At 41.1% G+C, this 14,835-nt stretch overlaps 1 protein-coding gene across 1 annotated transcript in view; it reads left to right on the top strand.

The window, feature by feature from the left end:
* The window catches only part of slc49a4 (solute carrier family 49 member 4), a 43,525-nt gene that overhangs the window by 10,717 nt on the left and 17,973 nt on the right, over window positions 1-14,835 (top strand). Inside the window, exons 3-6 of the mRNA XM_046404498.1 lie at window positions 1,534-1,805; window positions 2,322-2,451; window positions 7,892-8,000; window positions 13,443-13,510. Coding sequence (XP_046260454.1) covers window positions 1,534-1,805; window positions 2,322-2,451; window positions 7,892-8,000; window positions 13,443-13,510 — 579 coding nt within the window. The remainder of the gene's footprint in view (window positions 1-1,533; window positions 1,806-2,321; window positions 2,452-7,891; window positions 8,001-13,442; window positions 13,511-14,835) is intronic.

Genomic DNA, 14,835 nt, shown 5'->3' with positions numbered 1-14,835 from the left:
ACAGAGTATTTTAAGAGGTGCTTGTGTGTAGGCAGGGATGTTGGCGGATCTGCGATGTGGGAAGGAGATAACGGGTGGACACGTTTTCTCTAATCAATCTTATACTGACCACTGCGCTTTGTATTCTGCCATGACAGATTTATCTGTGAACTCCAGAGGCAATGGGCAGCAAAGTTAAAAGGAGTTTGAGGGCAGAGAAGTGTAAGCATTCTGAGAAGTGAAACAAACCGACAAAGAGTCTGCTTTAAGTCTGATGATATTTCTTTTTTAAGTGGGGGGCTGGACGTTGAACCTTGCATTTTTTGGTACTGAACAACATGTGTATGCAGCACAGAGTATCAAAAACTGTCGAGAACCAAAAGCGGGCATTGTTTTAGAACCTTGTAGCCTTATTCTTTGCTTTAATTCAAATTTTTTAAAAAAATTACCGATACCTGTCATAATATCAGGACCCAAAATGGGTCTAATGTCAGCACTGTCCTTTTTAAATATAATTGTCATTCCCTCACACAGGTTTCTGTTTTTCAAGGTCTCAGCAAATCCTGAAACAGTCTTATAAATCAAATAAATGGTATTTATTTATCAGACTCTACCAGTAAAATTTACAATGTGAACACAAACACAGTGAATATTTTTGTATACCATAAACTCAGAATGAGCCCAGGGTCCTCTCTCGTCCTTATCATTCTCTCTCTCTCTCTGCCTCGCGTCCTCTTTTCTTCCCTCCCTCTCTCCCCCTGCTGAGCCGTCTCAGACTGGACTAAATGAATGGTGTCTTTACCGAGCTCAGAGACAATCAGCCGTGCGCTGTCTCTGGCAGCTGGCTGTCTCAGTCAGACAGTTCTGCAGGGGGGGGAGAAAGGTGGTGAAGGGGTACGGTGGCATCAGGGGACGTCTCAAAGTACATCTGTCTTCCACAGCTCAGTCAGAAGGTGCACAAGTGAGACTGCACAGTGGCTCGAGCTCTCTCAAGGACAGGCTGTTACTTACATCCCCTGAGATGATCCCTTCGTCCGTCATTATTCCACCAGATATTCATAACAAATGTGTCATTACTCCATGTCTTTATGTGTTTTTTTTCAACTTAATGAGAACATGATGTGATGCTCACTGCTGTAGCCATGTTTGATGGTCTTTGTGGTTTAACAGTAGTCGATCTGATGCATTGCATTATAAATGGGAGCATGCATTTTCACATATCCTGAATAAACAATTTTTTTATACAGTTTCCTCACTCAAATAGATTTCCTAGACAATGATAAAACTGATCAAAATGTCTTGAAAAACAAGTTTTCATCTTTTGTTATTTACTGATAGTAGTTTTTCAAGGTTATTGCGCACACACACTGCAGAAACGTTCAGAGACAGACCAAACTTCATTCCTAGAAACTGAAAGCAGCTGACCTGAGAAAACTGCATTTGCCACATCTCTGCTAACTAGTTATTTTTCTGTGGTGTGCAATTTTAGTTTTTATTTGTTGTCTTTTTTCAACAAAGAACTCAAACTATGTTTTCCTGCTCTTTCTGTCACAGGTTTATACACGGAGGTCAGTTTCTGAACGGTTTAGCCGGCCCAACCATAATGAGCGCCGGCCCCTTCCTTTCCACCACGTGGTTCGCTCCTGACCAGAGAGCCACTGCGACCGCTGTGGCCTCACTGTTCTGCTACCTGGGCGGCGCTGCTTCGTTTCTAGTGGGACCTCTGGTAGTGCCAGCCCCGAATGAAACCCAGGCTACAAGCACGATGGCGGCAGCGGTTTTCAACAGCTCCATCCGAGACAGGATCGAACTGGTTATGTATGCAGGTATTAACAGCAAGCGAGAACCTATGAGGATATGGAGGATCAATAGCACATCATTTCAGCATCATGTTGCCACTGTCAAGGGACACAAATACAATCAGGCGAGGGGATTTGAGAATTTTTCACTAATGCCAAAAACCCCAATTATAATCTTCATAACTACCACTCTGAAAAATAGATTGCTGGGACTGTTATGCTTAACTGATTCAGAAAATTAAAATCATGCTGAAAAGAGAAACAGACATGCTGTAATAGATTGAGCCTACAGCTTTTGTTTAACCTAAGGGCAGTATTATTTTTTATAAATTTTTGAAGGACACCTTTTACGTCGTTAAAAGAAAAAAGAACAGACATAGGTCATTCTGGTGGTGGTTTCAAAAGGCTTTTAGTCATCACTGTGATCTTTCTTGAAATGTCAAAGTGGTCTGACTTATCTTTTATATATATATATATGTACCTGTGTGTGTGTATATATATAACATATATGTCTATGTCATCTGTGTTGCTGTGTTCTGCCAGAGTTGGCTGCGATTGCTGTGCTTTTTGCAGCAGTCCTGCTCTATTTCCCGTCACGCCCACCAATTCCTCCCAGTGTGGCTGCTGCAAGCCAGAGGCTCAGTTACAGGAGCAGCATCTGCAGACTTCTTAGGTAAAACCAGACACACACTCACTCACACACACACACACACTCACACGCATTCGAATGCTGACACACTCAAGGCCATCTGAAAGACCAATACCATCTGACACCTTTTGTTGAAAACCTGTCAGAACATTATTCAGTATGCCTTGATTCAACTCTTGTGTAGGCGTGTAAAGCAAGTGAAACTGTCAGTCCTGCATTTGAAATTAGTTTCAGGTTCTGTTATGTTTTATGACATCAGACTCTTAAGAGAGCAGTCAAGAGCGTATCTCTGCAGCACCTTCAGTGCTCTCTATCCACCTTCTCTGCTGCTGTATTAGGTCTAGTTTGGTTTGCTATTTGCTGATGCTTTGTGCGTTTCTTGTCTTAGAAAGTTAAAGTGACAGAGTCTTGCACTGGAGAAGGATATGGAATCTTAATGAAGGGGTCTGCCACTCACCATCTGTTCGGGTTGTTATCAAAGAAACCTCAGCCTTCCCAGTAGATTAATTACTAAGCTATAATATATTGGTAGCTGTTGAAAACCACATCATCCTCTACATTTCTACCATCAGGGTCAATATATACTCAAAACACCACTGATGCATGCCTGTAGAGGGAGAAGTGGTATTTTATGACAAGGTCTTGAGTCTCAGTAGTGGAATGCATTGATTGATATTTCATCATCATATTTTGTCTTTCCTTTTTACCCAAAGTCATAAGGGTAGAACTAAAAGGGAAATCTGGGGATGATGGTTGGTTCACACTTCATGATAACCCTGCAACGTACACCCTCTGGGCAATGAGGAAACAGCATTGCCTGAAGAGCGAGTGCTGCACCTTTTGCCCGGCTTGTAGAGGAACGAAGGCCCATGGCAGTGGCCAGGGATTAAAGAGCTGGAAACTGGGCTACAGCAGCCGGGGAGTTGGCCTAGCTTTGTTGGCTACCCTCAGTCTCAGGGGTAGGGTCCCCCTGCAGTAGGAAATTGCTTCACTACAGTGCCATGCTTTCCTCAGGCCTCTCACCAGCACAGAGAGGCTTAATTCCCTGTAAGAGCTCTCTCAGATAGATGACAGAGACCATGCTGATATCAACCTAATGCATAGTTTTGGACAGATGTACACATCCACAAACTAACACTGGCCAACTTAACTAGGCCATCCAGCTGAGAGGCCTTCTGTTCCACTTGTGATAGGCAGCCTTCCAGTGCCCCGTTTCAGGCAGTATGTTGTATCTCAGTCCAGCAACATCCACCCTTAGAATTCTCCTGCAGGGTGAGGACATACAGCAGGAAAAATGATCTGTGAGTCTTTCTATATATGTGTGCTGATAGACAAAATAATGGCATTTTGTTTCAGGAAAAAGGAATGCAACTTTAAAGGGGGGAGGGCATCCTCGACGAGTGAAGGGTGTGGCAGCGAAATAAGTCCGATATTTTTTCTTATGGTTTGGTGAATAATGGACTTGAATGCACCTCCAAATGAATGCTAATGCTGCTCTGCAGGTACTGGGTGTTTAAATTGGTAGCTCTGCAACTTGATCACAGATAAAATATATGTTTTGTAGCATTTTTTGGAATTTTTGTGCCCACAAATGGACAAAAATACAACTACTGTACCTTCAAAGTAATTTAAATCACCACTTCTGACTCTGCAACAAAAGTGAATAATTTAAGGTTATACAACAATTGTGATTACTTGTCAAGATAAGTAAAGACATTTTTATTCATACAGCTCATAATCGCAAATGGCATTTCCTCAGTGGGCTTTGATTTACTTACTTCAGACTTTAAGGTTCCAAGTTATTTTTTCTTTCTGTTCTGTACTAGAGACTGGTAAAGTTTAGGGATACACTTGTGAGACTTTTCTCTCCCAGTATGATACCTGACCGTATAGTGAATCCATCAATATTGATACCTGATGCAATCTGAGTGTTCTTTTTCTCCTCAGATTTGAAAATTTAAATACCTCCCTGTATGAAACCAATTTGGGTTATGTTTAAGTAAGGTAACACAAGAGATTTCTGTGGAACTAAAAACTGATTCAGTAGTCTGTTGTACCCCAGCGTAAACGCAGAACTTCTATGTATATTGACAATGGTGAAGAAGCTATAATTTAAAGTGAATTGGTCTCGTCTGGTTGATACCTGATCTGCATAATGACAGCTCTGATGCTGAGCCAGCATAGTAAGTCAATCCATTTGTAACGTTTGTACTTGTAGAAGCTGACAAAATGGTAACGGTTTGGTGGCCTCCACAGTGCCAGCAGTTGGTAGCCAGCTCGCCAGTTATGCTGCTTGATACTGATCCACTGATGTATCTCTTCATCCATTTAGCCTGTCAGGGTCTGAGCACTGGTTAACGATCTTCTGCTTGATAAGTACCTCCAGCTGTTCACATCTGCTTCCACAGCAGTAGTCTAATTAGAAGCCTGAATATCTCTACACGTGGTGTAAAGTTATCATTGTACTCTGATCACTGTGTGAGGGAACACTAAATAGCCCAGAGCCTGAGCGCTGATGGTCCTGCCGTCCCTACTCATAGCCACTTTATCTTTGAAAGTTGGCCTCCTGATGCATTGATCCCCAGCCGGTTCTGCCAAGGACAAATAGCACTTAGCTGATGACGCTGCCAGCTTTGAGACCTCTTCGGAAATATTTCATCACCAGCAGGAAAGGAAAGGAAAGGGGGAAAAAATGTCCCCTCTCTTACTCAGTAGCTAATGTCGGCTAGCTTATGTTTGGTTATCTAAAGAAGCTCCTGCATGGCAAAAGGTGCATGGATATTGATTTCCTGCTGTTGTGGCAAGGTTAGTAAAAGGAGTGCTGAGAGAAAAGCAGAGAGGGTGCTCCATCACGGGGCTTTTATGACTGTCCCTCCTTGCTCTCATCAAGGCCAAGTAGCTTCATACTGCTTAGGACAAGACAGGCCTGCAGCAGGGAGACAGGCTGTGTTTGTTTTTCTGTGGAGTCAAAGCATTCTGTGAATAAAAGTGATACATTGTCTGAAGTGCACCAGGGTGAGGAAAGGGAAAGGGTGTGCATATGTTTACAGCAACACTGCTTTATAGGTTATGTGTCTTGGGACAAGTTCCCTCCATAGTGTGAAAATTCAAAGACTGACTTAAAATATGTGTATGAACTTTATCCATCTGTGTGCTGAGCGTTTGAAGCCATAGTAGGGATGCAGGATGGCCCAAAGTCATCTCCAGATGTCCCTGCACGATACTGCTCAGGATGCTGCCTGCATTACAATGAACAAGGTGGAGGAAGAATAAACGTAGGGGTTAAACAATGTCCGTAAACAAAAAAAAAAGAAAACAGAGAGGAGAGGGAAAGCAAAACAATCTATGAATCTGCTGCCTGCTCTGCCAGCCTTGCCTTATTTGTCAGACGCCCAGTGATTCTAATCATATTGTTAGGGTTGAGGAGGTGGTGCTGATTTAAATCAGCATGCCACCTCATTGGGCAAAGGTGATTAGCATGGGTGTTCTGAGTGATTGTAATTGGGTTGCATGTGATTGGAGAGTTGCCATATACCCTAAAGAGGTGAGCTCTGTGAGCATGTACTGGAGGTGCATACACAACTAGGCAAACTGAGGTGTCTTTATTCTCTCTGTCATTCGCACTACACTGTGAACTGATGAGATATCAACAGACAGCTCGTACCAGACCACGCAGCACAATGTTTGTAGCCTGAAACCATTCATCACATCTTGGAGATTTCTCATTTGTACAGTTTGATTTCACTTGATAACTTGATTAGCAGCTTTCAGCTGACAATACGCTTATCTTGTGCTGAAAAGATAAGCCCATTTGTCAATTGGTCAGTGTACAGAAAAGTAGTCAGTAATAGTTTTGATAATCAAGCAAGGATGCATAAATTTTTCTGGTTTTAGCTTCTCGAATGTGAGCTCTTACTGCCTTTAACTTGTAACTTGTAATTGGAATTTCTTTTGGTTTTAAACTGTTGGTCAGATTGGACAGGCCCACTGTGGTGTCTGTGAAACTGTGAATTCCCATTTTCTAATGTTTTACGGACTAAATGTCCGTCGTTGAATCTAAAATCAATCAATAGATAACGCTTCAGTAAAAATAACTGAACAGATCAGAGAATCCTTTTTCAAACTGGAATATGACTTTCCAGATTAAACATCTATACTGAATGAAATGGCATTCTTTTTGCATTTAAAATATGCCTGATACTGACTGAGGCTGCAGTGCTATCTGCTGTAATAGTGGCAGTCACTGCGCTGCCAATTTCAGCTCAGTGTTAGCACAAGAAGAGTTGCTTTTAATTCAGTTTCATTATTTTGATTTTGAGCATTTGAATTCATTATTGTTTTTACAGATAGACATAAGTTATTTTCAGTTCGTTGGCCCATTAAATGAATACACACATCACACTCCACACTGTTGAGCTGTACACGACCATATGAAGGATTTTGAATCATATCATCATATCATAAGCTTTGGGCTATTGTTCAGATTTAGGTACATGTTGCCCTCTGTGATTGATCTCAGCTTTACTGTAGCAGCTGTGGACACTGTGCTCAGGTACCTGCTTATCTCTGTGTCACTACGCTCTGCACAAGGATAGATCCTCTGCTGTGCCGGTAGCAGGTAGATGAGTCGGAGCTGTGTGACACATACTGTGGGCGAGTAGCTGATGGCAGGCCTCCAAATACCAGTGAACGGAAAGGGAAGAGATTTTCCATTAAAAATTGTCCAGTCTCAGGCCTGTGCTGTTAGGCTGTTTGTTGTACTGGGAGGAGGCCATGTGCACATTCATCTAATTAGTGACATTTTGTTGTTGGATTGTGACTGTGAGACCCTTAATGACTCTGTGGAGGAGGGTATCCTCTGGATTAGAGTCAACTGCTGAGCCTCACCTCAGCCAAGTGTAGGAATTTTCAACACAAATTTGTAAATATCAGAACATTTGTCCTTTAAATATAACTAGACATACAAAAATACTTAGCAGTATTGCATGGGAAAACACGATGTGGTCAGATGGCTCATAAAGTTCATTGATTTGAGCGAACTTCTCCATGTAATGATTGATGTGCTATGAATTTCATATTGCTTCCCATAGAAATTGACTGGGTTATTTTGAAGTACAGCTCTTACTACCCACAGGACACTCCTAAGAAATGATCTTGACAGTCTTATTTTTAAGGAACATAGATAAGTGGGTGTAGTATTTAAATAAACCAGATGGTTTATTTAAATACTGGCTCTCCATTTCAGATGGTAACAGAAGAACAACCCACTGTCTTTTCACAGAACTTTATGTCCGGCATAATACTTAGGACATCAAGACACATTATGCATCTAGCCTTGCATAGACACAGTGGGTCAAAGACCTCATCCATATTCATATCTTGGGGAGACTGAGCATACGGTTAGATTCTAAGTTGTTTTTGTGTGTGCAATTTTGAATCTCCATTGTGTTTATGTCCCCTTTAGTAACCTGCGGTTCGTGATGATAGCTCTGGCCTATGCAGTTCCCACAGGAGTGATTGCTGGCTGGTCGGGGGTCCTCGACATGGTGCTTACACCAGCCAAAGTCAGCCAGGTAGGCAGCAAACACTCACACACAAAATGACAGTTCACCTTCAGTGTTGTTATTATGTTATATTTGAATCAGGAAGCAAAGGCTGATACAGTGACATCTAAATCAAACTAATAAATGCCCAATTAAATATATAAATCAGTGATGTATGTCATCAGTTGATTTTTAATGAATTGGTTGAGGCTGTACAGCCATCGGTCACTATGAGAGTCAAGTTTCTATGATACCAGTAGATTTTAATTAATCTTTTCAGCATAGATTAATCGACCCAATTGGCTGATCAGTTGACCTCTAGTTTTTTGACCTCAAGGTTTTTTTGGACCTTGGGCAGGATTTTTTTTTCAGTGCACATTTAGCTAAAAATTACTCCTGATCTCTAAACCTAAACATATCTCCTTTAAAGTCATATCCATCCATCATTGTCAGAACTGCTGTTTTGACTGGCTTTTGTGAATTTTTGAGGACAAGCTCAGCTTATCCTGCCCAACAGTTTTCTGCTAGGTTGCAATTTAGGTAATATATATATACATTGCATCCAATTATGGTTCATCTTGTATTTTTGCATATAAGTGAAGCAGCATAAGTAACACATCAGCCCATTTGGGAGGGTTTGATTTTCCTGTTTTGAAAACCTCCACTGTTCCAGCAATTCACAAGTAGCCCTGTAGACTGTAGCCCAGTCAGATGAATAATGTGATGAATAACCGGTAAGGTAAATCTCACCTTTGCATCTTGAAATACCTTTTAGAAACTCGTAATGCCTTCTGTTCTGTTCTGTTATTGCTCAGGTAATGCTTTTTTGTGTCAATGCACAGCAAGTACACATTGCAATTTAACACAGATCTGAAATGCTTGAGATGTTGAGGGATAATTAACCCAAAGGCTTTTGCACTAACATTAGAAATGTGTTCGGGTGAAGAAGGCCTCCTGACAGCTGAACTTTTCTGCAAAGGCTTATTAACTCACTCTTACCCTTTTGTGAATACATTTCAAAGAACAAAAGCACTGTCCCCCATTGCACAAAATATAAATTCAGTCATATGTCAACAGAAAAATAAAAGAGGAAAATGATCTTTAATCTTTTCTCTCTTTTCCTTAACCTACTTTGAGCTTCTATCGGCCGTTTGTGATGGGCCCAGTCAATTGCAATTCACCATTTGCTTGCCTGCTCACCTCATCATCAGTCTGAGACAGACCAAAGAGGAAAACAAGTTGAGTGAGGCTGTGAGTGTGGTGCAGAAAAAGCTTCTGTATAGTTTGCATTGTTCCAGGTCTCGACACAGCAGTATGTCGAAAGACAAAAAAGGGAGAACCTTTTCAAGGTTATCATCAGACAGGTGCTGCTTGAGACGAGATCACACAGAAGAGAGCAGAGGATGAGACGCTCCTCCTCACACCTCCATCTTCATACTTCAGTGAAGAGATAGTTGAGCGCATACCAAATTGCTCCTAGATTTCATTTGTTCTCCAAAGATTTTTTTCTCTCTTCCTCACTTCTTTTATCTATGCTAGTTAAGAAGATAAAAAACTGTGTTAAGAGTAAAAAGTGTGTTGCAATGAGATGAGCTGTGTTACAGGATATCCCATGGGTGCGAAACTTTGAGCTTAAAAAATAAATGAAACCAGATAGTGGTGCATCTAAACATGGTGAGGTGGAGAAATACCAAAGCTGCAGAAGACTTCTGAAATGTTTCCTTTGTCTTTAGGCATGGCGGATTGTTCTTGAAGTTAAATTGAACTGTAGAAAAGCAAATAGTGCATCTTCTTCTTGTTTAAGCTCACTATGAACCCGCAGACCCATATTGTAGTTTAAGCTGTAAGCTTTGTTGAATCTGTCACATCCAGAGACTTGGCAGAGAGAGGCTGTTCAGGAAGTGAAATGAGCATTTCATACCAACACAAGATGTGATGCATGTAGATCTTTTCTTCCCACTATCTGTCCTAATTGCAGGTTTCTACATACTTACAGGTTTCTTTCCCTTACCCGTCCATCTCCTCTCCCTCTCACAGCAGCAGTTCTGGTGCTGCATGCTCCCATACTCATTTCCAACAATATCTTCTGTATAGATGTCAAATGCTATTTTCTGTCTTCTAAAGCACTCATTTCACCTTAGTCTGTTTTTAGATCTTGCTTCTTCTCTTGTTTACCCTCTCTTGATCTTTGTCACCATTTTTCTTTCAGCTTTTTCTTCAGGGTTCTTTGCCAAGTATATAGATGCTCCTGTCATCTGTTTTCTCAGCTAGTCGTGCAGTCTGAGGAGTGACCATGGCTTCTGTGGGCCAGTTGTCACCGGATGAGACAAATGCTGCTGCTTCTAAGACAGGACTGGAAAATTTAATTCTGGTGATTTGACTCAAAACTTTGTAGGGTTTTAGGTGATGCTGAAACTGTATTGTGTTGAGGGTGACAATATATTGGGCCACTGAGCACTTTGATTTCCAAGTAGTTTGTAGCTTCATAAATCTCAGTCCTCCAAAAACGTGTGTGAAATCTGGGCAACCAACAGAACATACTGCTCAGTTAAACATTGACACAGCATCTGTAATGTTATCCATACGATTCAAAAGGGACACATTGATGTTTAGGTCTGTGACAGTAACTACTTTTGCTGAACAATATATTGTCTCAGGAATAATTTCAATAAATAATTATCATTTTGATAACATTTTCTGTCACCGATCCAAAATAAATAAAACCAGTAAAATAAAAATAGATCAAAATGTGGCCTCGCCCTCAACAATTTCGTGTAAACTCCACAAGCAATCAAGGTCAGCAGTAATGATCAAGATCATGTGCGTATATTGATCAGTTGATAACATAATAATCACGAGTGGACTGATTGAGTTGAGTTATCTTGTGCCCTTGACTTGAAAATGTCAGAAAAATGAATATTTCCAAAATGAGGTGGTTTTTTTAGAGAAACTGTGGTCGAGAGAATGAGCTGTAACCACTGCTGCTGGGTGTTAAAGACTAATGTTCGGCCCCAAAACAAGCTTTTCAGCAATAGCTCTTGTTTTGAACCAAAACTTGATAATAAGTACTAGATAATCACATGGGAAGGACACCATTTGAAGAAAAGCAAGGATGGTCTAGGATACAGATTCGGGCATCTTTGGAGTGTGTTTACTTCTTTTTGTTGAAAAGGTCTTTCAAAGGAGTGACCTTGTCTGGATCAGGTAAACTGAGATTCGGTCTTGAGATCGGGGAAGGTGCCGAGGGACTGACAGATGAGGGTAGTATTTTCCTTTTTTTTTTGTTTTTTTTTTTTTTTCACTGACTGGAGTCAGTGGGAGACTGGGTCAACTCTAGTTGTCCTCGCATGACACACTCCCTGGGAAATTGTCCGTCCATTTTCTATACCGCTTATCCGTCAGGGTCGCGGGGGAGCTGGAGCCTATCCCAGCTGACTACGGGCGAGAGGCGGGGTTCACCCTGGACTGGTCGCCAGTCAATCGCAGGGCCAACACACAAAGACAAACAACCACACACTCTCACACTCACACCTAGGGGCAATTTAGAGTAGCCAATTAACCTAATGTGCATGTTTTTGGTATTGTGGGAGGAAGCCGGAGAACCCGGAGAAAACCCACGCAGGCACAGGGAGAACATGCAAACTCCACATAGAAGGGCCCAGACCGGGATTCGAACCTGGAACCCTCTTGCTATGAGGCGACAGTGCTAACCACTGCACCACCGTGCCGCCCTCCCTGGGAAATTGTATTGGACTAAAAGATTCTTCCAGGCATGAAATGGAAAATATATTGTCAGATGATTTCTTTCTTACTTGTAATTCTTACAATTACATGTGTAATTCTTACAATTACAAGTAAGAATGAATGTTTCACAGTATAAAATTGTTCAAATGAGAAACAGCACCCACAAATCCAAGTCTGTGGTACTCAGCCAGGTGGATTTCCCCTTTGGAGTCGGCTGGGGAGTCAGTTGCTCCCCTAAATTGAGGAGTTCATCTCCACCCAATTGGGAGTATTTCCCAGTGAGCTTATATAGCTGTAGCCACTGTCGGAAGTATAGCCTCTTATTGACTTCAGCCCTGCAGACACAGTGGTTGCTGCTTGGCCTGAAAAAGAAATCAAAACAACAGAGTTGGGCAGTTTTCTTTAGCAGAACCATAGTTCAGTGGTTGCATTGCCATCGTTGTTTCAGTTTTGCACCTGAGATTATGCATTATTCTCGAATGCAGTCAGTCTGTCCTTACTGCAGGTACCGTAATGTCATAGCATACTCTCCTCTGTTTGTTTTCAGTAGGGGTTGAGGTTAAATCAGAACAAGCTACATAAGGATTACAGAAGTATGAATGGTCAGACAAAAGCTCAGGTGTATAACTATTGGAGGTTTGATCATTGAGCTTAACATCACCATAATGAGTATGACTCAGGAAACAAAAAGGTGCTTTATATTGCTTGTCAATCATATGTAATTGTTCCCTCAATGGAAAGTAGCCATTCAGAAGGCATAGAACTAGAAGGCTGATCCATGCTGAGGATAAGGTCTTGGATTATTTGCTTAAAATGGCTTATAAGAAATGATTGAGAGAGAGATTTAGAGGAAATTAACACATTGACGTGTAAGAGTCTTGAGCCCTGCCCTAACACCAGTTGTCTCAAGCTTATGTGCAAAATCACAATATAGCAGACATGTTTAAGCTTCAGATCTGTGAAGATTCACCTCACAGGCCATCAAATGGGAAAAGTGAGTTTTTAGCATCTTACAGAAGAACACTTGGAGGAATTTCATTTAGATCAAAAATAACGACATTTTGACATTCATCATTTACTGAGCCAGAATAGATTTTACATTTAATAACTTTGATAGTCCACTTTTCTTCATTATAGACTTTCCTGACAGGTTGCTGCAGAGTATGATTAAGCAAAAAGCGTCAGATCCTGCTTTAGAGGCTGGTCCCTTGCCGTCTCATCTTCCATATGGTTGAATTTGGTTGAATGTGTGTTATTGCCTCAGGGAGATTGATGGGAACCAAACACCTTCATTGGCACTCTGAGACGTTGTCGCCTAGGTTCCACATACTGATTGATTTTGTGTGTGTGTTTCTGTGTGTGTGTTTCTGTGTGTGTGTGTGTGTGTGTGGCATGCGTGCACATGTGCTCTGCTTTCTCTCATATTGATTCTGATGCAGTCCCTTGGCCATAATGTCCTTTCTCCTGACTTTAAGGCCAAGTGCATGCATTGGCCTTCATCAGTGTGAATAAGAAAGGAAAACAATCTTACACCCTTTCTCATACACACACGCACACTCACACACACACACACACACACAGCTCCTCTTATAGATTGACAGAACTCTGCAGACACTTAGTGCCTGCTCTCTGTCTAACTCTGTCCTCACAGTCATGGGCTGCATTTTGATCACTGCATAATCTTCTTCTCTTTTTTCTTCTCTTGCTTTCTCTTCTTTTCTCAAACAGGTGGATGCAGGTTGGATTGGTTTCTGGTCGACTATTGGTGGATGTGTGTTTGGAATAGCGATGGCCAGGTAAGCTACTGTATACCAACCTGTTTTTACTGTGCGACTGTTATTTGACGTGATCACTGTCGATGTGGTTAAGCAATTAATCAGAATATTATCAAAAAGGTATAAGGTAAAATGTCGCACAACATACTATTATAATGAAGTATTGTGGTGCTGCCCAAATCATATCTTGCAGATGTAAAGGAACATGTCATCATTATAATTTTTTTTTTCAGTGAAAATGAAATGCAGAAATTGAACAAGGTTTGAAATTATTTCAAAAGTAAACATAAATGCAGTGTCACCCTTCCTTGGTTCCAGACCATTGAATATCCCCCCACATCTCAAAGTTTCTCAGAGTTTTAAGTGAAAGCAAAATGACAGTTCAGGCAGATTATCAGTTTAATACAACCCAACTCAGAGAAAACTTGACTGACCCAGTGAGACTTCAGTTTAGAAAATAAGCATGTACTGTAATCCCTCATTAATATTTGCAGCTGTGTTTGGTATCTCTCTGAGATGGTCAGAATACCAAACATAAAATAAGAAAATGTGTAAATTTGCTACACAGTGTTCTTTTGTTTGAATTAACATGCTGAATAGTTTGGCATCTTCTCATCTGTGAGAACTATTTATATATGAGATGAAAAAAATCACTCTTCAAGGACCTGCTCACAACTCATAGATTCATGCTACGTGGGTCATGATTCTGTAGACAGGCAGAGCCACCAGCCAAAAAAGGTTGGAAAGCACTGAACATAAAGGTAATTGAACTGACTGAAATACGTTTTTAACTTTTTACGTTACACATAAGTACACAAGATTTTATACATTTTTGAACACAGTCTTTAATCAACTTCTGGTAAAACATAACATGACATGCAATTATGAACAAAGGGTCCCTTAATTCATAAAGCATGGAAATAATAAATTAATGATCTGCTTAAGCACCTTAACAGTGCCTCTGCTACCTGAAAACAAGATTAAAAATCAGCCCGTTTTAAATTTTCTTTACAGTGGTACCTCAGGTCACTTTCAGCCCACCGACACAGGGAAACTGTTCTGTATTAACAATATTTAGCACTAATGTGTTAAAGAGAATAGTTGAGGATTGAATTGAGATGGGTGGATGGCAGTTTGTGTGTATGGGGAGGTTCTCTCCTGCTCCCCTAATCTCATCTACTCTCTTTTAATATATGACCTGAAGTTGGTGACTCTGTGATAGAGCAAGGGAAATAGATGCTAATGCAACAGCCACTTCACCTCCGTTGATGGATAGGAAGCTGCTCCACGAAGACAAAGTGTGGACTCTGCAAAAGCACGGGATTCATTCCTGCTCTGACAGATAT

Source organism: Scatophagus argus, chromosome 11, assembly GCF_020382885.2.
Source record: "Scatophagus argus isolate fScaArg1 chromosome 11, fScaArg1.pri, whole genome shotgun sequence".
In the NCBI taxonomy this organism is placed as follows: Eukaryota; Metazoa; Chordata; class Actinopteri; family Scatophagidae; genus Scatophagus; species Scatophagus argus.
The sequence above is the reverse complement of the archived record's forward strand: the minus strand, read 5'-3'. Positions and strand labels throughout refer to the sequence as shown.